This window comes from Camelus bactrianus, chromosome 9 (genome assembly GCF_048773025.1).
Source record: "Camelus bactrianus isolate YW-2024 breed Bactrian camel chromosome 9, ASM4877302v1, whole genome shotgun sequence".
NCBI lineage: Eukaryota > Metazoa > Chordata > Mammalia > Artiodactyla > Camelidae > Camelus > Camelus bactrianus.
In genome coordinates, this window is record NC_133547.1 from 61130074 (window position 1) to 61155359 (window position 25286).

The 25286-nt window shown below is 40.4% G+C and overlaps 2 protein-coding genes and 1 non-coding gene across 6 annotated transcripts in view; all 3 read right to left on the reverse strand.

The window, feature by feature from the left end:
• The window catches only part of TANGO6 (transport and golgi organization 6 homolog), a 154046-nt gene extending 147658 nt beyond the window's left edge, over positions 1-6388 (reverse strand). The window contains exons 1-2 of one of the 2 annotated variants that reach the window (XM_045522290.2): positions 6174-6285; positions 5500-5599 (exon numbers count right to left, since the gene is read on the reverse strand). Coding sequence is in view for 1 of the 2 variants with exons in the window: in XM_010962538.3 (XP_010960840.2) it covers positions 6174-6270 (97 nt within the window). In the remaining variant the exon portion in view is untranslated. Of the gene's footprint in view, positions 1-5499; positions 5600-6173 lie in introns of both variants that reach the window. The other variant, XM_010962538.3, reaches the window with a different exon arrangement.
• Positions 6389-12587: 6199 nt separating this feature from the next.
• CDH1 (cadherin 1) overlaps positions 12588-25286 on the reverse strand; it is a 67907-nt gene continuing 55208 nt past the window's right edge. For 2 of the 3 annotated variants that reach the window (XM_074370526.1, XM_010962530.3), the window contains exons 11-16: positions 23463-23608; positions 21467-21691; positions 20919-21149; positions 17911-18041; positions 16008-16151; positions 12588-14342 (exon numbers count right to left, since the gene is read on the reverse strand). In XM_074370526.1, coding sequence (XP_074226627.1) covers positions 14133-14342; positions 16008-16151; positions 17911-18041; positions 20919-21149; positions 21467-21691; positions 23463-23608 — 1087 coding nt within the window. In that variant the 3' untranslated portion in view covers positions 12588-14132. Of the gene's footprint in view, positions 14343-16007; positions 16152-17232; positions 17701-17910; positions 18042-20918; positions 21150-21466; positions 21692-23462; positions 23609-25286 lie in introns of those variants that run through there. The other variant, XM_010962531.3, reaches the window with a different exon arrangement.
• On the reverse strand, positions 23240-23312 carry TRNAA-GGC (transfer RNA alanine (anticodon GGC)). The gene has a single exon. It is a non-coding gene; the product is annotated as a tRNA-Ala (tRNA).

A 25286-nucleotide genomic window follows, 5' to 3' on the forward strand; every position in this document is an offset into this window, starting at 1 on the left:
ACATAGAGAGGGAGAGATTAGTGGGGAAGAGACACAGATGATTGTATTCAGTTTTAGAGTTTTTGTTTTGGAGCCCTGTATGTTTTTTATAGTTTAAAAAAAAAACACTTGGGGCGGAGGGTGGGAAGGGATAGATGGGATTTCAAAAGTGTAGAACAGATAAACAAGATTATACTGTATAGCACAGGGAAATATACACAAGATCTTATGGTAACTCAGAAAAAAATGTGACAATGAATATATATATGTTCATGTATACCTGAAAAATTGTGCTCTACACTGGAATTTGACACAACATTGTAAAATGATTATAAATCAATAAAAAATGTTAAAAAAAAACCACTTAAATAAAAAAGAAAATTCAAAATATTCCTAAAGTAAAAAACAATGAACCTAATAATTCTATACTTTATATCCAAGGTTGCCAAATGACAACCTGCATGTCAAATCTGGCCCACCACCTATTTCTATAAATAAAGTTCTATTGGAACACAGTCACGCTCATTTATTTACATATTATCTATGGCTGCTTTCAAGCTACAATGGCAGAACTGAATAGCTGTAACAGAGTGGGTATTAGTCACAAAGCCCAAAATATTCACTGCTTGTTCCTTTACAGAAAAAGTGTGCAGGCTCCTACTCTAAACCAAATTAGCAGCATTACCACACAAACAATTACTTCAAGTGACTTGAAATTGAGAACTTTGTACATCCTGAGGAAAATAAACAAAAGTCCCCTAGAAAAAGTAGGTTTGTTGATGGTGCTAATGTAGGATTTCTTATTTTAAAATATTATAGGAATGTGTATGCATGAATATGTGACTATGTGCTATTTAGCCTCAATATTTATTGTGTGTATATATACATATATATAATAATTACATTAATTTCATTAATCTTCCGATTAATCTATTGAAGATTTCAATATCTTTAGATAAGAGGAAAGAAGTACAAATACAAAAATATAAAATACAGTAAAGAAGAATGGCTAGGTGGACAAATATATGAGAAAGAATCTGGTACATGAGTTTTCCAGGTAAAATCCCTTTAATTTTTCTATAAGCTTCAAAATTTTCAAAATAAAATGTTAGGAAAAGTTTAAACTCTATATTTCATTTTAATTGGAAATACCAGTAAGAACTCTTGGCTTATTTTTGGTTTCCTGAAAATCCACATATTTACTAGCTCTAATCATTGAACAAGTCTGGAAGCAATGACATTCAGTGGCAATAAACATTGCTAGTGTCTATCTTGTGGTTTCTACCACTTATTCTTAAAGAGAGTTGTTTTCAAGACTAGGGCAAGAAATGTATACGATGATGAGTCTGGGATATCTTGTCATGTCTGAAAGCAAAGAAGCAATCAAAGACTACTTGAGGCACAGGAAAGAGTCCAACAGCCAACTTGAAGTGGCTCCCACAGGCCAAAAGTGGGACTATTTAGCAAGAATAATGAGTACAGTAATTAAAACATATCATATACACAAAAAAACTATTAGTCCATGATAAAACAAAAAAATCACTCCATTGGCTACCTTTGGAGACTGCTAAGACAATAATGTATCATTCTGAAAATTCATCAATAAAAGAACAGAATGAACCTAACTGTATTAAAATGCATACGCATATAACTGCACACAGAAAAAGATCTCAAAAGCTATACTTCAAAGTATTAACAGTGATGACCTCTGGAAGGCAGGACTTTGGGTAGTTTTTCTTTTTTGCTCCACTGTATTTAAAATTTTTATCTACAGTAAGTATGTATTGTTTCTGTACTAAAAACACATTTTAAGGTTACAAAACAGTATGTAGTATATGAGACCACTATTGTAAACAAAAAATACATATGTGTCCCAAATGTTATCTCTGGGTAGTAGGATTAAGGTCATTTTAATTTTCTTCTTTTAGTTTCTCTATATTTCTTAAAGCTTTACTATAAAAAAAAATTAACTACTTCTATAAAGAAAAAGGAACAGTAACATTTTTCTTTCAAAATAGTGAGAATCAGAAGAGGAAGATTTTCCAGTTCTGCTCTAAGACTGTTCACGCCAAGTGTTCTCACCGACCGGCATGAATGTCTGGTTCCTTTGGCTAATATATACCTAAAAAAGGAAATCAGTGCTCTCATAGCTTGTTGCCACTAACCATTAAGATCACTAAACAACCTCTAAGTGACTTCCTGTGACTGTATAAGATCTTGAAATTCAAACATGGGACACAAAGAAAGCGATTTAAAACAAAAGCCAACTGCCTTTTTTTCAAGAGCCCCATAATAAAGTAGTCTTCTCTGCCCTCTACTGGTGACAAAAATAAACTCGACTCGAAAATAAGGCATTTTCCTAAAGCAGCAGTTCCCAAAGTGTGGTATAGCGACTCATGTTTTGCGGCCCTTCCCAAGATTCTCTGAGAGTCTGCAAGGTCAAAACTATTTTCATATTAATACTAAGACATTATCTGTCTTTTACGCTCTCATTCTTTCTTGAGTGTACCAACTGCGGAAAGTTCATTGATACAAACTTACTAAGTTATCTCTTGTTGAGCTTTAATATAAAAAGGAATATACACAATTATCTGAAAAGATGATTGAAATCTCCTTCCTTTCAAACTACATATCTATGTGCATCTAGATTATCTTCAGTTATTTCAATCAAAACAACCTGTCACGACAGGCTGAACAGAGAAGCAAATATGAAAATCCAGCTGTCTTCCAACAAGCCAAACATTAAGGAGATTTGCAAAAATGTAAAACAATGCCCCTCAAGTGTAAAACAATGCCTCTCTTCCTGCTAAATTATTTTATTTTGCTAAATATATTTTTCATTAAAAATGTCATTATGTTAACATGTAACAGACTTGTTATTGTTATATTTAAATTTAAACGGTTTCTTTTTAAGTCTTAATTTCTAGATCGGTAAATACTGATACACATAACTCACATAAAAACTTTTCGAATTCCTCAGCACTTTTATTTTTTAAATTTTTAAAAGTTTTTTTCTTATCCTTATCTTTAAAAAATTTTTTTTCTTACTCTTTTTTTGGGAGGGGATAATTAGGTTTATTTACTTTTTTTTTTTTAATGGAGGTACTGGGGATTGAACCCAGGACCTAAGTATGCTAAGCCCACACTCTACCACTGAGCTATACCCTCCCCTCCTCAGCACTTTTTAAGACTGCAAGAGTGCTGAAGCCAAAAAGTTTCAGATCTGCTGCCTTAAAACAGTTTTCCAAATTACAGCCATATAGCGCTTCCACAATTTTTGCCATTTATCTGAGTACCAGCTGTATTGTTCTTTGCTTATTTCTTCAAATAAAATCATTTTTAAAATCTTAAATTAGTAACAGTTAACACACTGTCCTAAGGGCTTTCTGCATTTAATTCAATTGTCACACCAACTCTGTAAGGTATGGAGTATTATATTATTATTCTTTATTTACAGATGAGGCTAAGCTCGCTGCCCCAGGGCATATTCAGCTCTGGCAATCTGGCTCCAGAACCCAAGCCCTTGATCACTACTATGTGCTATTTAGCCTCAAAATGTTTCCCTACAGACTGCCTAAAACCACACCTACCAAACTTTGGGAAATGCTGCCCTCATGAACAGCATTGTTTATTCTTCCCAATCACCAATTTAAATGCCTACGCTTTGTGACATTTAAAAGCAGACTTCATGATTGTGTGGTACTTTTTGTTAAGTTCAAAGTGCAAAGCAATATGGCATGCAAGAATAAAGGTGATACAGCTTCATTATTTACAAATTAACATTTCCAGCCCTCCCTCGCACTGTATAACTCAAATTTAATGACAGAGTTCAATGAATATATATTTAATATGGAACTTATTTTGTAGGAAAACTATTGCTGAGGTGACTTCGAGCAAAACTTCACTAAAACTGACAAACCCCTTTCAAATTCTGCTTAACACACTTGTTAATAATGGAGGTGGAGATATTCTTATTTGCCCCATAATCGAGAGTAGAAATGGAAGGCAGAGGTAAAGAAAATGCTTAATGCAGCAGAACTTTTGATGGCTCAAAACGGAAAGAGTTGGTATCCTCCTTCCGGCCTGTCTATTCAATTCCCACCTAGACTGAATTCTTCTTGCAGGCTCTATAGCCCCATCCCTAGACAACTCCTTTTCTATCCAACTGCTATCTGTACCATCCATTCACCACCAATATTATCCTGCCATGTTTAATATCTTTGGTCTATATATGTGGTACCATCTCTCCAAACAAACAAGATGCTTGAGAGCACAAGTTGTCATATATATCTATATATATATATATAGATTTTTTTTTCCTATCTCCAAAGGCACTGAGGAAAGAATACTATATACACTTGACTCTCAGTAAATATTACCCCAAAGGTAGTCAATTTAAAAACAGATCAAGGGGACAGGGTACAGTTCAGTGGTAGAGAGCATACTTAGCATGCACGAAGTCCTAGGTTCAATCCCCAGAACCTCCATTAAAATTAATAATAAGCCTAATTACCTCCCCCTGCCCCCCCAAAAAAAATCAACTTAAAAAAAAAAAGACAGATCAAAATAAGTTTAATCTAGCAGGATGTAATTTTAACAAATACTTTCATCCTGTTTCAAAACCCTCTGTCCATCAAGAACATCTGAAAACTTATTATGTACAGGTAATTTTTTAATTCCCTCAGCAGCTGATATAAAAGAAAACAGCAGAAAGATTCACACAATATATAATAGTCTATCTGCATAAAATACTATCATTTTACCACACTGTTTATTCTTTTTCAAATAGGCATGCTTGAATTTTTCCAAGATACATGAGTACATGTATGTAACTCCACCACATATCTGAGTTAGAGAGGCTCTTCTATAAATGAATCTATGTGCTTTGTGACAATGATTATATCCAGATTATTTTTACTTATTTGTCTCTGTTCTCAGTCATGTTCTAGATAGTTGCAGTTGCTGCACAAGTGACCTCTCAATTAGCAAGTTAAAACTGTACTTTCCAATTCAATTTTTCATTGGGGCAAAGCAGTACAGTTATCATACTATAGTGGAGAGGATCTGAGTTCACATCTTAACTCTACCACTTAGACTGGCATTAGGCAATGTCCAATGTACCTGAGCCTTGGTTCCTTTATCTGTAAAACAGATTACAAGTAACACCTATCTCATGGGATTGTTGTGAGGATAAAATGATACATATGTTAACAGCAGGCTATAGAGACTGATACTTAGTAGGCACTCAATTACTGCAACTAATAACTTTTCACTTGTCCCAAGTATGGTATTACGTTTTGTTTGCAGTTTTGGAGAGGGTAGGTAATCTCAGAATTGGAGACTGGAACCACCACTTCCATGTCCCTTACCTCGCCCACTCTACAAACCTCTTCCTCCAAAATATACACGGTAATTACAAGTAGGGCCATGTTTCTTGTACATCTTTCTCAAAGCTCCAGAAAATATCAGAGGCTCTATGCTGAATAACGTGCCTTACTTTGAGAAGGGGGTTCCACAGACCTTTGTTCTAGATCCATGTTCTGTCCCTCATTTGATTATGTGATCTTGGTCAGGTTACTTAATCTCTTTAGTGAGTCGTAGGTGTCCTCCACTGTAAAAACTGTAAAAAGAGAGTGACAGGCTACATCACTCCCAAGGTCCCTTCTGATTCTAAATTGAGATCTTATCAACTCACCAAGATTAAAAGTGACCGTAAATCTCTCCCATAGACTGTAAATCCCTAAATCCTCTCCCAAACCCAGCTCAAATGTCACTGCTTCCTTTTTTTGGACTCTTTGGCATTTTGTACAAATCTCCAGTGTCCACATCAGACCCTGAGCCCTCAGGAGGTCGGGACCTCTCTGAAGCTGTTTTTCAGCAGTAGCTGCCTCAGAGGGCTGCAGTAAGGACTGATGAGATCACGCACCCGAGGCGCTGAACACAGTAAGCACTCGAGAGACGTTGTTTAGTATCAGTATTCGAGAATCTCATCCTCCTTGGGCCTCGGGTTCCTCAAGGGTAAAATAAGGCTGGACAGACCATGCCCAAAGCCCCAGGCGCGGGGAGGGTCGACCTGAGAGCCGGGGGTCCCGGGGAGGGCCTGAGGGACACACGCCGCGGGTGGCAAGGCAGACATGGAAGACCGGCGGCCCTGAGGGTCCCGGGTGCAGCGACGCCGAGATCCGTCCTCTCACCTCCCGGGCTCAGCAGCAGCTTCAGCGCCTCCAAAATCCGCTCCAGACCACACGTTTCCAGTGCCCCGCTGCCCGCAGCCTCTTGGGGTGCCGCCATGACTAGAGTGGCACGCGCCACTTGGCGATATGCGCAGGCGCCTCGGCGGATCCGCGCCGCCGCCTGGTTGAGTGTGGCCGAGGCGCTCGGGGCGGGGCCTGAGGCGTGGGGCGGGGCAGACTTGGTCGGGAACGCCCCCTTTACAAAGAAAGCTTTTCTCAGGCCCCCTTGCACTCCCGAGAGGAGGCATAAACATAGGTAACACGAACTGACTGCATGCACAATTTCAGAAACTCAATAGATTAACGTCTATATAAAGGAAAAGGGTGAGAAAAGTAGTTTAATCATATAATAATATGCAGTTCTGTATGAAAAGCTTCGGGTATCAAAACGCTAAAAGATTCATAGTGAAGTAAAACAGATGCTGCACCTTCTTATAATAAAGTTTGGGAAAGCAACTGCATATTGTTGAATTTCTTCATTATTGAGATTTAAAAATAAGTACTAAACACACATCCATTATGAGTAGCTACAAATATTGGATAGGATTTTTTTTAATTGAAGTACAGTCAGTTACAATGTGCCAATTTCTGGTGTACAGCACAATGTCCCAGTCATACATATACATACATATATTCGTTTTCATACTCTTTTTCGTTAAAGGTTATTACATGATATTGAACATAGTTCCTTGTGCTATACAGAGCTTTTTAAAAATCTATTTTTATATATAGTGGCTAACATTTGTAAATCTCAAACTCCCCAAATTATCCCTTCCCACCCCCTTTTCCTGGTAACCGTAAGATTGTTTACTATGTCTGCGAGTCTGTTTCTGTTTTGTAGATGAGCTCATTAGTGTCTTCTTTTTTCTTCTTTTTTTTTTAAGATTCCACATATGAGTGCTATCATATGGTATTTTTCTTTCTTTCTGGTTTACTTCACTTAGAATGACGATCTCTAGGTCCATCCATGTTGCTGCAAATGGCATTATTTTATTCTTTTTTATGGCTGAATATCCATTGTGGATATGATTTCTTAAATTTTTTTAAAATTGAGGTATAGTCAGTTTACAATGTTGTGTCAATTTCTGGTGTACAGCACAATTCTTCAGTCATACATGAATATATATATATATTCATTTTCATATTCTCCCCCACTGTAAGCTACCACAAGACACTGAATGTTTTTTTCCTGTGCTATATAGTATAAACTTGTTTATCTATTTTATATATACCAGTAAGTATCTGCAAATCTCAGACTCCCAGTTTATCCCTTCCCACCCCCCTCCCCACTGGCGACCACAAGTCTGTATTCTATGTCTGTGAGTCTGTTCTGTTGGATATTTCTTAAATGGACTAAGTAAAATTCCCAATAAAAGTTGGATCTTTACTCCATTTACATGCATTCCCAGAAAAATCAGTGTCTATTAAAATCATGCCTCATCAAAATTGAATCAATATGTAAAACAGAATGGGTTGGAGATTCATATCATTAGAAACAGGTTTTCACCTACATGAGTCCTAATGGGACATTCAAAAGTCATGTTGACTGAAAGGCTTGCTGCAAATCCAGAACAGTGCTTCTGAGGGCAAGACCTTTAGCATGCCAGCCACTCCTTTCACTAAAAGTCAATAACCTCTCATATCATTGTCACAAGCTCTACAATCTACTTTATAAAACTGCTCCCAAGAGGATGTCCTGCTTCTCCTTGAGATACCCTGAGCTAGCCTGTGTTCATGACTGATGACTTCTCTGTAGCATTTAGCTGCTGGAAATCTTGGGAAGTGAGATGTTCTTCAAATGCAAGTCCACATCACTAGGGGAAGAAATTGTTCATTTAACTCCCTTCTCAGTGAGTCAGGCCCCTTCCCTGGCACTCCCATTTCTCTGGGCTCCAGCCCAAATCCATTTTCTACTCCCTAAAATAAGAAGTTAACAGAACCATTTTCACAAGGCTATCCTGGGGAGTTAGAGTGACACTGCTCTCAAGTATTTAGCAATGCCTACCACAGAGGGGATGCACATGCAAGGAGCAAGGTGTACCTTCCAGAGGGTAGATCGAGTGAAGAGGTCCACAAAGCCCTGGAAGCAGGCTCAGGGATGGCTGGGCAGGGAATTCGAAGGTCCCAGAACCAGAGTGTGGTGTGAGTGAGGATTTGGGGTGTCCTTAGTCCAAGCCTAAGGACAGTACTGATGTGAGATTTACAAATAATCAGAGGGTTCCCAGAGCTGCGACTCCTTTATCCCAAAGCATCATGGCAACAGATTTTATCTTTCCGGTGCTGTAGAGTCAGATACCACAAGGTGATGTGCATAATCTTAAAAGCAATGTCTTAAAGATTCTATAAAAATTTTTACAGCAAGAAAATACATCCCCCATGGAACACTGGGTTATTTTAATACATGTAATAGGATATTGGAGGCGTGCCTAGGGCTTGTTAAGTCTATAACAAGGCCCTGTATCTAAAAAAAGGGAAGCATTCTCAGACCTCTCCTGGCCTAAAAAATTATTCAAAGGGGCTTTAAATTACCCTATTTTCTAAGAATTCAGTATTTACACTCATGGAATTTAAGTTTATAGGAATTGAATTTGGGTAGCCCCTTCCTCAGTTTGTTCTGGGCAGCTCTGTTAAAATGCAGAAGTACAGCTGGGAGACCCCTGCTAATAGGCTATTAAACATCCATCACAACCGATACCCACCGGAGCTACATGCAATGAACCGTATGGGGATGTTCAAGACACACATAGAGGCCTGTATTCGTGTACAATGTGTTCCATTGATTTGAAGTTGGCCAACAATGAGCCCATGATCAGGAACTTTAGGGTCAGCAGCCAAACAAGCTATCTAAGCAGGCGGTTTGTCTCAATCCAGAATTAACCCAAGCCTAAAGCATCCAATAGTTAACTGATGGTTGTTTTTATAGAAACAGAATTTCCAGTGAAGACCCCAGCAAACTGAAGTTTCTTGTGGGTTCTTATTTTCTAAAGCCACATTTGGTAACTCGAGTGGTTGCATTCCATTTCCTTAGGTGACTCCTAAGTTCTTACCCTGCTTGTCTCAAAACGATAGTCACTGTGATAATCCCTGCCACCCACTCCACAGTGGTAATTTGGTTTGTTTTCATTTTTTAATGGAGGTACTAGGGGTTGAACCCAGGACCTCAGCACGCTAAGCAGCAGCTCTGCCACTGAGCTGTGTTTTCATTTATTTTAAGTTTTCTCTTTTTATTACCACTTCCTTTTTTGCACCAATCAGATCCTTGTCACAGAGGAAGAACTTTTTCTCTACCCTCTATGTTCTGAATATGAAGGCCTGTGAATTAAACTGACAAGACAGATCAGCAAGAGGAAAAGGCAGGTTTATATCCACCTCTGAGGGAGTTCATAGAGAAATGTGACTCAGATGTGGTTAGAATTGAGGGCTTGATACATCATCTTAATAGGGGGAGGGGAGGGAGACAAAGGGAAAGACAAATGACTTTGGGGAATGATAAGTCAACCTGTAGAAGAACAGATGGGAGACAGGACAGTTCTGTGACTCTATCTGTTTAGGTCATTTCTTATCCCAGTGGAGTCAACTGCTAGTCTGTGGTGATAGGAATGAATCGGCTCTGGTTGTGGAACCCCAGGGGAAGGGATTTTATGACTGTTGAACTCTGTTGGGAGGCTCTTTTAGGCAGACAAGAGTCCAGTTAAAAAAACAAACAAAAATACCAAAACTCCTCCAAAACAACAACAAAACTTTTACAATGGTACATTCTGGATCCTCTCATTTTTTTTCAGCCTCCAGAGCCTCTTCACTGTCTCTGGTCCCCTCCCCAAGCTGGTTCATGCCCACTTCCCAGAGAACCACCTTGGGTCATATAGTTCTCTTGCTCAAAACACTTGAGTGGTTCTGTCTGACTCACTAAATCCAGTTCAAAACTAAATGCTTGGCCTTTTCTCCCCTAACATCCTGCTTTTACTTAAACGATCCCCTCTACCCCAGACTCCCTTGCTGTGGCCCTCACTCAATAAGAAAAATAAAAGCTAACATTTAACAGAGCACTACCACGAGCCAGGCACCCTGCTAATGCTTGAAACGTGTCAGCTTATCTAGAGTTCAGTGACCCTCCCAATGAGGTAGGTTATCCTTCTTTTGGAGATAAGGGAACTGAGGTACAGAAAGGTTAACTTGTCTAAGCTCATAGTTGGGAAGGACAGAACCGGGATTTGAACTCAGGCAGCGAGGCTCCCATGTCTTGGTGTCCTCACCACTCACAGCCGTGTCAGTACCTAAGGAACCAGCAAGAGAGAAGCAGAAGCACTGTTCCCCAGGACCCTGGCTTCTTCTGTGCAAATATTCAGAAGTAGAATTGTTGGATCACATAGTAATTCTTCGATTAGCTTTTTTAGGAACTGCAGATTGTTTTCTACCATGTGGAAAACATGGCTGCACCAGTTTACAGTTCCACCAGCAATGCACAAGGGTTTCAATTATCTTCACGTCCTTGCCAACATTTCTCTGCTTTTTGGCCAGTATGTGTGGAGTGGTATCTTATTTTGGTTTTGAGCTGCACTACCCTAATGATTTGATTTGCATTTTCCCTAATGATATTGAACATCTTTTCAGTGCTTATTGGCCATTTGTACTCAAATCTTTTGCCAATTTTTTGAGGTTTTTTTTTTTTTGCTGGTCCTAAAAAACACATTCTGAATATATGATTTGCAAATATTTTCTCCCATTCTGTGAGCTGCCTTTTTGCTCTGTTGATGGTGTCCTTTGATACACAAAAGCTTTTAACTGTAGTGATCCAATTTATCCGTTTTTTTCTTTTGTTGCCTGTGCTTTACTCTTGGTGTGATAGCCAAGAAATCATTGCCAAATCCATCATGAAGCTTTTCCCCTGTTTTCTTCTAACAGTTTTATAGTTTTTGCTCATATGTTTATGCCTTTGATCCACTTTCAGTTACCTTTTGTATATGTAAAGGTGCATCCAACTTTATACTGTCCTTTCCTCATTGAATGGTCTTTGCACCCTTGTTGAATATCATTTGACCATATACACGAGGGTTAATTTCTGGCTTACTTATTTCTCTGTAACTTATTTTGAAATATTTTAAACCCAAAGAAAAATCAAAATTGTAACTGAACACTTACATACCTTTCACCTAGATTCAGTCATTGTGACCTTCTTGCCACCTTTGCTTTTGTGCTGCCTCTCTTGATACATGTTTTTGGCTGAACCATTTTCAGTTTCCAGACATCATAACTTTACCCCTAAATTCTTCATTTATTTCCTAAAAATAAGGGTTCTTCTAGTGAACCACATAACCATTATATCCAAGAAAATTAGTATTTGGGAGTATTACTACTATAAGATCCATGTTAAAATTTTCCTTAAAATGACTCTTACAGATTTCTAATTTTCACTTGAGAATCCAATCAAGGTTCATGTATTAACAGTTTCTCAAAAAACTAAACATAGAATTACCATACTCTATGGTAATTCCACGCCTAGATATATAACCAGAATTGAAAATACAGACTCAAAACAGTTATGTGTACACTGATGTTCAGTGTTCATTGCAGCATTATTCCTAACAGCCAAAAGGTAGGAAAAACCCAAGACGAATGGATAAACAAAATGTAGCATATACATGTAATGGAATATTATTCAACATAAAAAGGAAGTTTTGACACAGGCTACAATATGGATGAACCTTGAAAAGATTATTCTAGGTGAAACAAGCTGAATTTAAAACAAATTATTAAATGATTCCACTTATTTGTTTGGAATGATGAAAAAGCTCTGGAAATAGAAGTGATGGTTACACAACATTTTGAATGTGCTTAACACCACTGAACTGTACACTTAAAAGTGTGAAATGTAAAGTGTTATATGTATTTTACTAGTTTTTTAAATTATCAAAAAAAAAAAAAAAAAAAAGTCATACCTCTCCAGCAGAGGAGGCCTACACTAGGGTTTTTCAACAGCAGCATTATTGGCATTTGGGGCTTGATCATTCTGTTGTGGGGGGATGTTTAAGCAGCATCCCTACCCTTGACTTGAGGTGCTGGTAGTACCTCCCCAGTGATGACAATCAAAAGGATCTCCAGAAATTGCCAGTGTTCCCTGGGAGAGGGGGCCACGGTCTTCCCCAGGGGAGAAGCACTGAGCCTGTACTAACTTTGCTGACAATGTTATTTGAAGCCCTGCTTTTTTCTATCCCTCAGGGCAACCCACAGTCTCCCACTGACAAGGGAATTTTATTGGTTTCACCACGTGCCACATGGATCGATAGTCTTCAAATAGCTTCTTTCTTCATGTTTCAACTGAGCTCATCCACCCTTGGTCTTGCTTGGAACCATGTAATCAAATAAAACAAGCTTGACAACGGTTTAACAAAATTCTTTAATAAAATTATAAAAATGAACATTTAAGAATAATATTTTTCAGCTTGAATTGTTTTCCTTTTCCACACCCAAAGAAAATACAAAATTATCAGCACCAACACACATAGACAACTCAAAACTATAGTGGCATTGTCTACACAGAACTACACTAGATAGAGTTTCAATTGCTGAAAAATCAAGACAATTCCAAGAAGTGTGATTGCAGAGATGGTTTTTTCCTTCTCAAAACAGTTGACAGGTAAGGAAGCAATTTGGATAAAGTTCTTTTCTGTAGTTGTCGAAAGTTTTTTGAAGGTTGCATTTCAACTAAAAGAAGACCCAAATTAAGGGTCTCCCTACCTCCACCTCCCCTTGCTAACACCCTTTCGGGCAGTGTTTTCTTCCTGCTCCTGAGGAAGAAAATGGATTTTAAAACAGTCTTGAGTTTTCACACACAGTTGGAATTTGGGGCAACTGTGTTCAGATCAGCCAGCATTTTCTGTAGAAATCAACTAAAGCAGGCACTTGGGGATTCTGTGCTTCGGGTACAAAAGATCCTGGCAGGAAACACATGTTGAAATTCCTGTGCTCTTTCAGAATTTTCAGGGCTAGAGGTAGAACCACCTCAACCATCCTCAGTCTCAGTTGACTAAACTGCCACTTTTCCTGTTTCTGCTCTGCTGTGACAAGTCATCTTCTGTCTTTGGCTGCAGCACTTCAGTCACTATTCTGAGTCTCGGAATATATCACTCCTTTGTTTTAGGGATAAATGAACATTTAAAGTTCAGTGGCACCTGAAAACTCACCACCTTTTCTGGTCCAGGCTCCCTGTGTGGAACCAAAGTACCCCATAATGACATTTACATAACAAACATTCTTACTCAGGACAAGTACATTGGATAGATGCCCATTTCAAGTAACATACTCAGGAGACGAAAAAGGAAAACCGTTAAAGGTCTGAAGAGTACATAATACCCGGTCAGGATATGGCCAGACTAAGATATGTCTCTTTCCCCAAAAGGGCCCATTAATTTCTGCATCAGAGAAATTTAACAGAATTCCGAAGTAGTAAGAGTGGATTTTAGAACATGGAACACCAGTGCAGTGATGGGAGGAACAAAAGCACACAAATTAATCTTTTTAATGTATATATATATATAATAGGGAAATTGACCCCTCCCCTTCCTTTTAAAAATGAGACTAAGCCCTTAAGAAAATTTGAAAATTGCTAGTAGACCCTTGAGGCTGAAGCTATTCTCCTGAAATATTAAAATTCAGGAGTCTTTTGGGCATCATCACCATGTAAAGAGTGATGAAAGGGGGAAAAAAGATTCAAAGAAAAGTCAAAAATCTTTCTAACACACACAGATTAGATCTATAAACCGGAAATCATAACTATTCTAACTGCATCAGTGATCACGGTGTCTCTTCTCCAGAAATTTATCTCAAGTGAAGGGAGCTGGAAAACCACCAGGAATATTATTCCTACATTTCCCGTCATAGGAGGATAGGGACCCACCTCTCTCCCCACCTGTCTTGAGTCCCCTAGTCATCTTCGCCGCCTCCATACATGTCCGCCAGCTTCTTGAAGCGATTGCCCCATTCATTCAGGTAGTCGTAGTCCTGGTCTTGGTCTGACTCCGAGGAGTTCAGGGAGCTCAGACTAGCAGCTTCAGAACCACTTCCTTCGTAATCAAAGACGAGCAGAGAGTCATAGGGCGGGGCAGTGGGGTCACTATCAGCTGCCTTCAGGTTCTAAGGAAAGCAGACAATAGGATCTTTCAATGAAAGGAATCAGCCACTTGTCATCTTAGGCAGGATGCTTTCTCTTGGTGCCTAAAGCAAAGTGTTACAGCAATGCAACAATGCTGCAGGACACCAGGAGTAATTAACGCCCACATGGTAAATTTATACAAACTAGAATGGAGGACAGACATGATATATTGTTAATGAAAAGAGAAAGTATGCAGAATCTTACCCCTTAACCTAAAATGGTGAATTTTATATAGGCAGGTGAGATAAGCACCAAGCAATCAGGATGGACAAGGACTAAAAGCACTGAGGAGAGTCATACCAGGGCACACAGGCTGCATTTCAGTCTGGGGAGGTCTGAAAGGATGAATGCCAAACTGCTACGTTAACTGTGGTGAGTAGGATTGGGGAAAATGAGGAAGGATTTGTATGTTTTTCTTTACATATATTTTCATAATTTATATTTTTAAAATAGCAAATATTTTATTTTTGTAATTAAGAACAGCTACAGCCAGGTATGATGATATATGAATGTGAATGGAGGAAAAGATTTTGAATCCAGATGTCTCTGAAAGGGATGGTTGAAACTGGCCCTTGCTGCTGTCAGTTTTCTCTAAGATCCAGTGCCTAGAATGGATGCTGCTTGGTCACTTCCAACACTACTGTGCTTTGTACAGTCCTTGGTGACAGCTCCCCTGGAAAGCCAAGGCAAAACCAGCCTCCACCACCAAGACTTGCTGAGGGCCACTGGACCATCAGACAAGCCCTGAAAATCCTTCCAGTAACTGAGCAAGTGATCAGGTAACATAGTTTAAGGAAATAGATCCTGCTGGATTATTAATCTTACTTGGTTCTCTGCTTATCCCCACCAATTTTTCCTCATCCTACTCTAAGCTAATTAACTTAATGCCTATTTCCCATCCTCCCTTGCAGATGGGAACAATCCTGCCAGTCCTGGCCAATAACATGTAGTATGAACTTCCTTCTTGCCTAACAGTTTGCTAGAAGAAAGATTTTTGCCCTCTGCTCTGCCCTTCCTACTTGTTGACTGGAATACAGACCCCAGGCCTGGAAGTGTGGCAGCCATCTTGTGATCATGAGGCAACAAGCATGAGAACAAGGATCTGCATGCTTTAATCATGTAGCAGAAAGGTAGAAAAGGCTGATGCACTAGACTTGACTGCTTACCCCAGTCTTCTATTTGCATGGAATAAATATACTTACATCTATTTAAGCTTCTGATATTTATAGCTGAATGAACTTCTGACATGCACAATATGGAAGCTATTTTTCTGGCCCTCAGGTAGCCATTTAACGTTATATCCCAACCAGCAGTGGAATGCAGGGAAAGAGAGACCCATTAGTGAAACCAAACTGAATCTACTTTTAAACTCTATAGTTTCATTTCTGGTTCTACTAAATCCTTTCAAGCAATTTTTGGTTTTGCTGTATGGACTTTGCCAATTCCCTAAGACTAATTCAAAGTGCTATTAGTTTTGAAATTCAGACGAGGCACAAATTTAAAAAATAGGGCTCAGGGATCATGAAGATGAAAACATGGTAAAGTTAAGAATAAAAAGACTTTCTCACTTTTGACACAACTAACCGCTCCTTTCTAAGTTTAGAGATGAGTTCGTTGGGCCTTGGCTTTTGACTTTGCTTACTTACTTCGTCAATAAAGTTTCCAATTTCATCAGGGTTGGCGGGGCGGGGCCGATACTGGGGCACACTCATGAGGGTTGGCGCCACATCATTGCGAGTCACTTCGGGCCGAGCGTCCAGGCCCCTGTGTAACTGGCTCAAGTCAAAGTCCTTTCGAGAAAAAGGTAAAATGATAGCAAAGAGCAAAAAAGCAACAGTCATAAACACAGGGTCCTACCTGGTTTATAGATTATGGTACCAGATATGCCTTAAACAGCCACTATAGGGTATCTACAAGGCTGTGCCAATGTAATCTGAAATGGTAGTTTTCACCTTAAGAGTCTCCAAGAAAAAAGCACTGGAAGGACAGAGCATTAAAGGCTTTTAAGGAATACTTGTGGGTGCAGATGTAGGCTGCTTTACCTTATTAACTTTTCATAGGGTACCATTATTAGCTTATTATTCAGCAAATATTCACTCCTTTCCCACCCTACCCTCTGTGAAAAGAAAAGAAATCCATTAGTGTAGGGCTTTGTCATGTAACTTATTTTGACCAATGGGACATTAATACATGTGACACAGGCAAAGGCTTTAAGTGTACTTTGGACTAGCCTGCTGCTACTAAGAAGGTAAGAGTTGCATGGAAGAGTCCTGGACACAACTCACAGCATAGAACCGCCCAGCCAAACCTAGCCTAGACCAGCTGAGCCCCAGGCAACCCACAGATTCTTATGAACCGAGATGTAATAGACTGAATGTTAGTGTCCCTCCCTAAATTCACATGTTGAAACTTAACCCTGGTGGGGAGGGTGTAGCTCAGGGGAAGAGCGTGTGCTTAGTATGCACAAGGTCCTGGGTTCAATCCCCAGTAGCTCCATTAAAATAGATAGGTAGACAGATAGATAGATAGACAGACAGACAGACAGACCTAACTACCTTCCCCCCACCCCCCCAAAAAAAAATGTTTAAAAAGAAAGAAAGAAAAGAAACAAAAAGAAAGAAGGAAAGAAAGAAAGAAAAGAGAAACTTAACCCTGAATGTGATGGTATTTGGAGGTAGGCCCTTTGGCAGGTGATCAGGTCATGATGATGTATGGAACCCTCAGGAATGGGATTATGCCCTTATAAAAGTCACCCAGATCTCCCTTGCCCCTTCCGCCATGTGAGATGGCCATCTATGAAGCAGGAAGAGGGCCCTCACCAGATATCGAATCTGCTAGCAGTTTGATATAGGATTTCTCAGCCTCCAGAACTGTGAGAAATAAATGTCTGTTGTTTAGAAGCACCCGGTCTGTGATATTCTGTTACAGCAGCCTGAACAGAGTAAGACTAAGCCACAAATGCATGAGAAAAACATGCTTATTGTTGTGTGCCACTGACATCCTGGGGTTGCTTGTTATGCAGCATTACTGTGGTCATAGTTCACTGGTACAGGGTAAAGCAAGTTAAGAACATCTCCAAGACCAAGGGAAATAAAGAAAATCTAAAGAATTAACATCGAAAAAAGCAAAAAACAGTTTGGCATAGCTTAAAAACTCAAAGGACACAAAGTATTAAAACAGGTCAGTGGCTCCATGTCAAAGATAATTTGAAAAAAGTTCGTGTCCTGAGAAAAGCAGTGAAGAGAGTAGGCTCTGGAGTCAGACCACGTGGTTCTACTGCTTCCTAGCTGTGTGACTTTGGGCAATTTGCTTCACCACGCTGTGCCTCTGTTCATTCATCTGTGTATAGAACAGGAAACAATCAATAAATGTTAGCAATGTTGTACTGATGATGATGGTGGTGGTTAATGACAATGTCTGTTTTCTTGGGTAAGACTTTAAAAAAATACACAAAGAAACACACATTTCAAATGCCTGCCTCCTCCTAATCACTGTTTCCTCCAAACTGAGACTGCCTTAAAGCTTTCTTCCACAGTTTTAAACACCCACCTGGTCCTCTTCTCCACCTCCTTCTTCATCATAGTAATAAACATTGTCCCGAGTGTCGTCTTCTGGGGGCAGTAAGGGCTCTTTGACCACCCTTCTCCTCCGAACAAGTAGCAGAAGCAACAGAATCAGGACTGGAGTGGGGAAAAGAGAGATGAGGGCCACAGGTCAAGACGGCCGTAAGCAGCAGCTGGCACAGAGCACCATGGCCTTGCAGACCAGACAGATCCAGACAGATGGCTGTCAGACAACCCATGTGCCTTCACATCCCTGAGGCTAATATTCACAGTACAACACAGTGTGAATTCAAGTGTAGTCTTTAACCGGATCGTAAACCGATCAGCCATTTCCCAAAATCTAAGGCAAAGTGCTCCAGGCAGCACAAATGGTCCAGGCAAAGGCCCTAAGGCCAGGTGTATATTTGGTGTGATTAAGGAAAGGCCAGGTCAGCTTGGCTGAAGCAGGGTAGGTGAGGGGGAGAGAAGGGGGGAAGAGGTCAGAGAGGCAGCAGGGACGTGTGGACCTCTGGAGGGACTTTGGCTTTGATTCTGAGTGAGTAGAAACCATTGAATAAGATTTGAGAACACGGCTGGGTCAGCCTAAATGAGATTGATGCACATGTATTATTGTAATTTAGTTACAGGTGGTGGGGCACAGACTGTAAAATCACCTAGTCTACAACTAACAAACACCAAAAAAACCTTGAAAATCAAAAATAACAACAAAAATCACTTGGTATATTCCTTATCTTCTCTTAGGGTAAAATCGTGTAACAAGCTTTCAAATCTGTTTAGTTTCCAAGGTTTTCATCTAATCTTGGGCTATTTCTGGGCTACATAATTATTTATATTAACACTTAATTATTAATCTATATTTAACATTTAACTATTTAAAAATATTAAACAATTTATTGTGAATGGGAAAAAATGTGATTCAGTGTGTTTTCTAATTTATAGGTACTTATGCCCGAGTACCTGTATATGGCAGCCTAGTGAAGAGTCAAAGCAATGAAACAGGAAGGGGCACAAACTTAGAAGTACTCAACCTACCTTTCTATTTCTGAAATCAGAAGGATTCCAAGATCTTATCCAGATAAACAACATAACCCCCTTGATCATAATTCATGGACAAGAATACTGAGTTCCTGCTAGGTGGGCCAGGCCTGCCCCAGCCCTGAACACAATACAGGATGCAAACAGCCCCCACCCACACGGAGCTTAGAGCACGTGAAGAGCCAGAGGAACGTTATCATTTCCAAAAAGATGTTTCTTATCAAACATTACTTAAATGTGACTTAAGGGAAAATAACCAAAATGTTGTATTATTGTCATCACTTCAGAAAGAACCAGCCAACCCCAGCTGTCTCGAAATTCCTGAATCCCCTGTGTCTGATATAAATTCTGCACAAAGTAAGCAACTAAATATTGGTGGACTACACAAAAACCTTCATAACCTGGTGTCTCTACAACATTCCTTAGACGCTAAAGTTCTATGTTTGCCCATAAGGAATAAGACATTGGAAATCTGCATCCTGACATTATTTCTGCTGCAAATGTTGTTCTCAGCCCCAATGTCTAATGAAATATACCCAGAGCAAAGTTAGATAATGCTATTACTTTGAAAAATCAGTAGGAGGTGGATATAGTTCAGTGGTAGAGCACATGCTTAGCATGCTTGAGGTCCTAGGTTCAATCCCCAGTACTTCCATTAAAACAAAACAAAACAAACCCCAGTATTTTAAGTGTAATTACAGTCTTCATATTTTCCCATCGTGGCAGTAAAGCCACATGAGTCCTAGAGGAAGAAAGGTCCAGAAAGCTCGCTGAATTCCAAACAACTCTCCCCTTTCTTCTCAATTTTGAGGGGACACAGGCAGCAGAGGGCAGGAGCAAATGGGCTAGACTGCAACTATTTCCTGAAGGCCAAAAGGTAACCCCTTCTCCAGTCTGTAGAAGCAGCAGCAGCAGCAGCAGCAGGATCAGTTACACTGTGCTGACTCTGAAATAAAAGCCCCGAGCTGGTCCCATTGCTCCCCTCCAAGAATTTCTTCTATTCCAGCAAGGTTGGCCTCTCTGCTCTGCACAGTCCATTCCAGCCCTTCTCTCTCAGTGCCTTCGCTTGTGTGGAAATCACCACAAACATCCCTCTGTCTGTTTGGGCTCCACCAGCCCCTGAGGCCCAACTGTCCTACATCTTCCAACAACCTTCCCTGAGACTCAGTGAACAAACAGCCTCTTCAGCTGCTGCAAAGACTTTTGTGACCCAAACCACCCGTTATAGCTCCTAATGACAAAAACAACAATAACGCTATCTTTGAAGGTGTTCTGACTGACTTGAGGTCACTTGCTTCTAGAAACCCTAATAGCACCTGGGTCAACCCTAAGGGCTCAGTCTACAGGTTGGCTCAGGCAATATCAGTTTTAAGGACTATGGCAGAAACCACCCAATTTTCCCGAGTAACCATTTTCTCCTTCATCCTTTGAGTCATTGATCCTCATTGTTCAGCCCACACTCCACACCAAGTTGTAACATGGTCACCCAGTTCGAGTGGGAGCTTCCAGATGTGACTGTGTTGGGGCCAATGGGCTGAGTGAAGGTGATATGTTCAATTCCCAAATATGCGCCTTCACTTGCTCTAGCATCCCTCCTCCAGGGTGGAACATGGAGGAGGAGGTGGTGAGCTGGCTCTGACCAAGGCCTTGCTGCTCTGAGTGTGGTCCAGAGATCTGTAACACCAGCATTTTCTGGGAGCTGGTTAGAAATGCCGAATCTGCAGCCCCACCCCAGGCCTACTGGATCAGAATTCTCATATATGAAGAGACACAGGAGATCTGCGTGCCCTCAAGCTTGAGAAAGTGAAAGAACAAAGTAGAAGGGCTGGGCCCCTGTTGACTTAATGAAACGGAGCAGTCTTCCAGCCTTGGACCACTTACCCCTGAAATGTTCAGTAAGGGATAAACCACCCCCCATTTTAGAAGTTAAAGGCTGAAATACTCATCAGCTGTACTTACTCAGAAAAGCAAGGATGCCTCCAAGAATCCCCAGGATGGCGGGAACTTGCAGTCCTGCCTGGTTGAAAGTCCCAGTCTTCCTACAGTTGCTGACGACCCCTTCACAGTCGCACACGTGCACCTCTAAGGTGGTCACCTGGTCTTTGTTCTGGTTGTCTATGAGCTTGAGATTTATTTTGTAGTCTCCCAACTCTAAAGTCTTCTTTGGCTTCAAAATGAGAGATTCGTGTTCTGGAGGAAGCAACAAAAATAAGGGGATCAGGAGAGAGAAAAAGGTCGTTCTAAAATAAAATTATTAGGGACCTAAAGACATTCCAAAACTGAGTGAAGCAAATGGCCGCTTGGGTTGTAGGTTACTGGGCAGTACGTCACGGGCTCAGATACAGGGAACTGAAAGGGACTTTTGGTTCAATGCCACAAACGTAGAAGTCCAGGAAACATGCACTGAACAAAAAGGGTAATATTGAGAAGGGAAATTCAGAAGGGGGATGGACAGGGGAAGCACAAGGGTCAGAGCAAAGTTTCCAAAGTAAGACTCAAGTGCCCACCTGGGTCATTGTACTCAATGGTCCAGTTGACACTTGCCCCGTGTGTCAGTTCTGCTGCAAAGGGAGACGTGTTAGGGGGAAGATCTGGATCGATGATGCTGACGATATGAGGCTGTGGATTCCTCTGGCAGAAGTCCATAATCCGAGGTTCTGGTATGGGGCCGTTGTCATTCACATCGGAGAGGAACAGGAGAAGGGTTCCCGTTCCAGTAGCAGGTGGAGAACCTGAGAAAATACACAAGAAATATCACAGCTCAGGAACCTTGATGCATCCTTACTGCTCCCATCAGACTAAATCCAGATCTTGCCCTGGCTCTTCAGGGGCCCATCATCGGGCCCCACCCTGCCCATAGAGCCTCCCGCCCTGCCAGTCCCAGGCCATCTGCACTCCCCACTGGGCAGACCTCTGACATGCTTATTCCCCACTTTGATAACAATTATCTGGGGTATTCCTCCCTCCAAAGACCCTCTCCTTCTTCTCACATAACTTCATTCATCCTTTAAATTTTAACTGCTCCAAGAAGTCCTCATTGCCCCCTCATTCTCCCCTCTCTGAACTTCTAAGGCTTTTAAAGGTCATTGTCAAAGGGTTGAGCCTTTTAAAATGGCTATGGATTGCTTTTTGAGTTAGAGGTGGAGATTCGTACACACTTCTGTTTGTATTTCTTTCACATCCTGACATAGCACTTGGTAGTAGAAAAAGCAGATCCTCAAGGAATCATCATCATTCATATTAGTAAATCATAAGGGGAAAAAACCCCAGAGGAATCTATCTCAAACCCATAAATATTTATACCTGGGCGGCAAGATTCTAGTGATTATTTTTTCTTTTTACCTCCTAAACAAACTGTGGTGAAAAAAAAAGCATAAGATTTCTCATTTTAACCATTTTTTAAGTGTACAGTTCAATAGTTAGTATATTCACCTTGTTATGAAACAGCTCTCCGTAACTTTTTTATCCTGCAAAACTGAAACTCAGTACCCATTAAACAATTCCCCATTTCCTCCTCCAGTTCCTGGTAACCATCATTCTATTTTGTTTCTAAGAACTTGACCACACTAATACCTCACGTAAGTGGAATCAGAGAGCATTTGTCATTTTATGACTGGTTTATTTCACTTGGTATAATGCCCTCAAGGTTCATCCATGTTGCAACATGAGACAGAATTTCCTTCCTTTTTAAAGGCTGAATAATATCCCATTGTGTGTATACCACATTTTATCTGTTCATCCATGGATGGATCTTTTCATCTTTATCATTTGAATTTTCTTTTCTTTTTCTGTCTTTTTTAAACAATGAGCAGGTATCATTAAAAATTACATTTAATTAAAACACACAGAAACAGTCTGGAAGAAGCCACACTTCACTAATAATGATGATGATGGAAATAAAAATAATGACAACCTTCCATGAGCATGTACTATATAGCAGGCAGTCTTCCCAGCACTTTTACAAAATTAACTCATTTAATCTAGATGGAATGTTACCTTTTGTCAGATAAAGGAATTAAGGGACATAAAAATTAGGTAGTAAAGGAACTGAAGGACATGAAACTTAGGTACTAAGTCCAAGGTCACAGAGGTATTAAGCTGTGGTCCTAGGATCTAAACCCAGCCAGTCTGGCTCCCATGGGGTTCAGGTATAGAGAGAGTGGTAAAAAGGAAATTCTGGTTGACCTAAATTCTGTGCATTTTTTCCCCACTTTTTTGGGGGGTGGGTGGGTGGGGAGGTAATTAGGTTTACTTACTTGTTTAACTTTTTTTTTTTTAAATGGAGGTACTGGGGATTGAACCCAGGACCTCGTGCATGCCAGGCACACACTCCACCACTGAGCTATATCCTCCTCCCTGTGCATTTGTGACAATGCTCTGAGAATGCTGTGTTTAAGAATGAAAGAAAGAGAATTCATGCCTCCACAAGAAGGAGTGGAGGCAAGGAAGTGAGCTAGGCAGGAGGGAGAGGCAGCAGAAGCCATGGCAGAGGGGCGTCCTCACCGTTGTCAGTGGCTATGATGAGGGCCGTGTACGTGCTGTTCTTCACGTGCTCCAAGTTCTCTCTGTCCAGCTCAGCCCGAGTGGTAATGGCACCCGTGTCCGGATTAATCTCCAGCCAGTTGGCAGCGTCCCTCCAAATCCTATACCTGGAAAGGCACAAGCTCTGGTTTAGAACAGGAACAGCAAACAGCAGGTTGCTGAAGGTTACGGTTCCTCTTTGTTGATAGACTTCTGACTTTCTTTTTTTCCAAAAAATAATCATGCCTAGAGAAATTTTACCCGAAAAATTTGATGACCATCCATGTACCCTTCACCTAGATTCACCCATTGTCGGTATTTTATCACATGGGTAAGTTGATGCACTATAAATATAATTTCTTGTTTTGCTGAACCACTTGAGAATAAGTTGCAGACATCATGTTCTTTTACTCAAATACTTCAGTGTGTTTGCTCCTAAGAACAGAGGCATTCTCTTACATAACCACAATTTGATTTTCAATTACAGGAGAAATATCTTTGATATGATACTATCAGTTAACATATTCAAACTGCTAATTTCCCCCCAACTGTCCTTCACAGCATCCCCTGCCCCAATTCAAGATCTAATCCAGGACCAGGCATGGCATTTAGATGTCAGATTTCTTTAGTGTCTTTTGGATCGGCCCCTTAAAGGATACAGCAGTTCTCAAATGGTCACAATATGGCACCCAACACCCCTGCCGTGAGCATTTGGAGATTTGGGTTGACACAGGGACCTGGGGGCGTGTGTTGCACTACTGACATTTAATGGGAAGTGCCGAGGAGGGTAAAGCTCCTTCTGGTCTTACACAACAAGTTCTATTCAGAATGCCAATTAGTCAGAATCCTGTTAAGCATCACCTTATTAGGAATACCAGAAACAGAGAAAATAAAAGTATGAAAAACAGAGATATACTGCCCAGTTATCTACTGGGGTCATGAAAGTCTCAGAAAGGGAAATAAAGAAACCTGAGGAAGGGGTCCTGGATAACTGTGAGCTCATCCTCACATCCTTATAAGTGCAAAGCAATGAAATACATACGTGGAATGATCTTTATTCCCTGGGTAAGAGCCTCTACCAACAGAGAGAAGTCTTGTGAGACTTGGTCCCTGAACTTCCCCAGTTAGATGCTTTGAACTATCTATTGCACTACTACAAGCTAAGATATCAACACAGCCTGAAAATCATACAACCCAAGGCTTTAATCACTGAACAGAAACCCTGCAATAGCACAATGCCACTAACACACCTAGTGAAAACAATAATAATTACTTAATGTCAAGTCTATGTTCAGATCTCTCTATTTGCCTCATGGGTGTCTTTTATAGTTGGATTGTTTTGATCAGGATAGAATTAGCACTTCCCAGAATAACCTCAGAAGCTGAAGCTGCACTTAAACTCTTCTTGTTTGTTTTACATTTAGTAAGTCACAGGCACTGATACTAAAACACAAACACTCCCCCTACCCCCAAAAACAAGAACATGCTCAATTAATTACCAAGTGTGCCTCTATTCTGGATTTGCATAACACTTTTTCTAAATAGTTCAGAACATTCTAACAGTTTCATCTCAAGTAGATATTAACAGGTAGGAATCTCTCTGAGAAGAGGAAGCCAGCATGTTGACTGATGTCTGTTATTCCTAGAAATCACGCTGTTACTAACAAGACACAGATATGCCATGTTTGGAATTGTGCTAATAGTCTTCCCTTTGAGTCTACACCATTGTCACACCAGAGCACCAAGTATGCAACCAGATCCAGCTCTCAACAGAGTAAGGACATTCTTTATCATACATGGTCATAG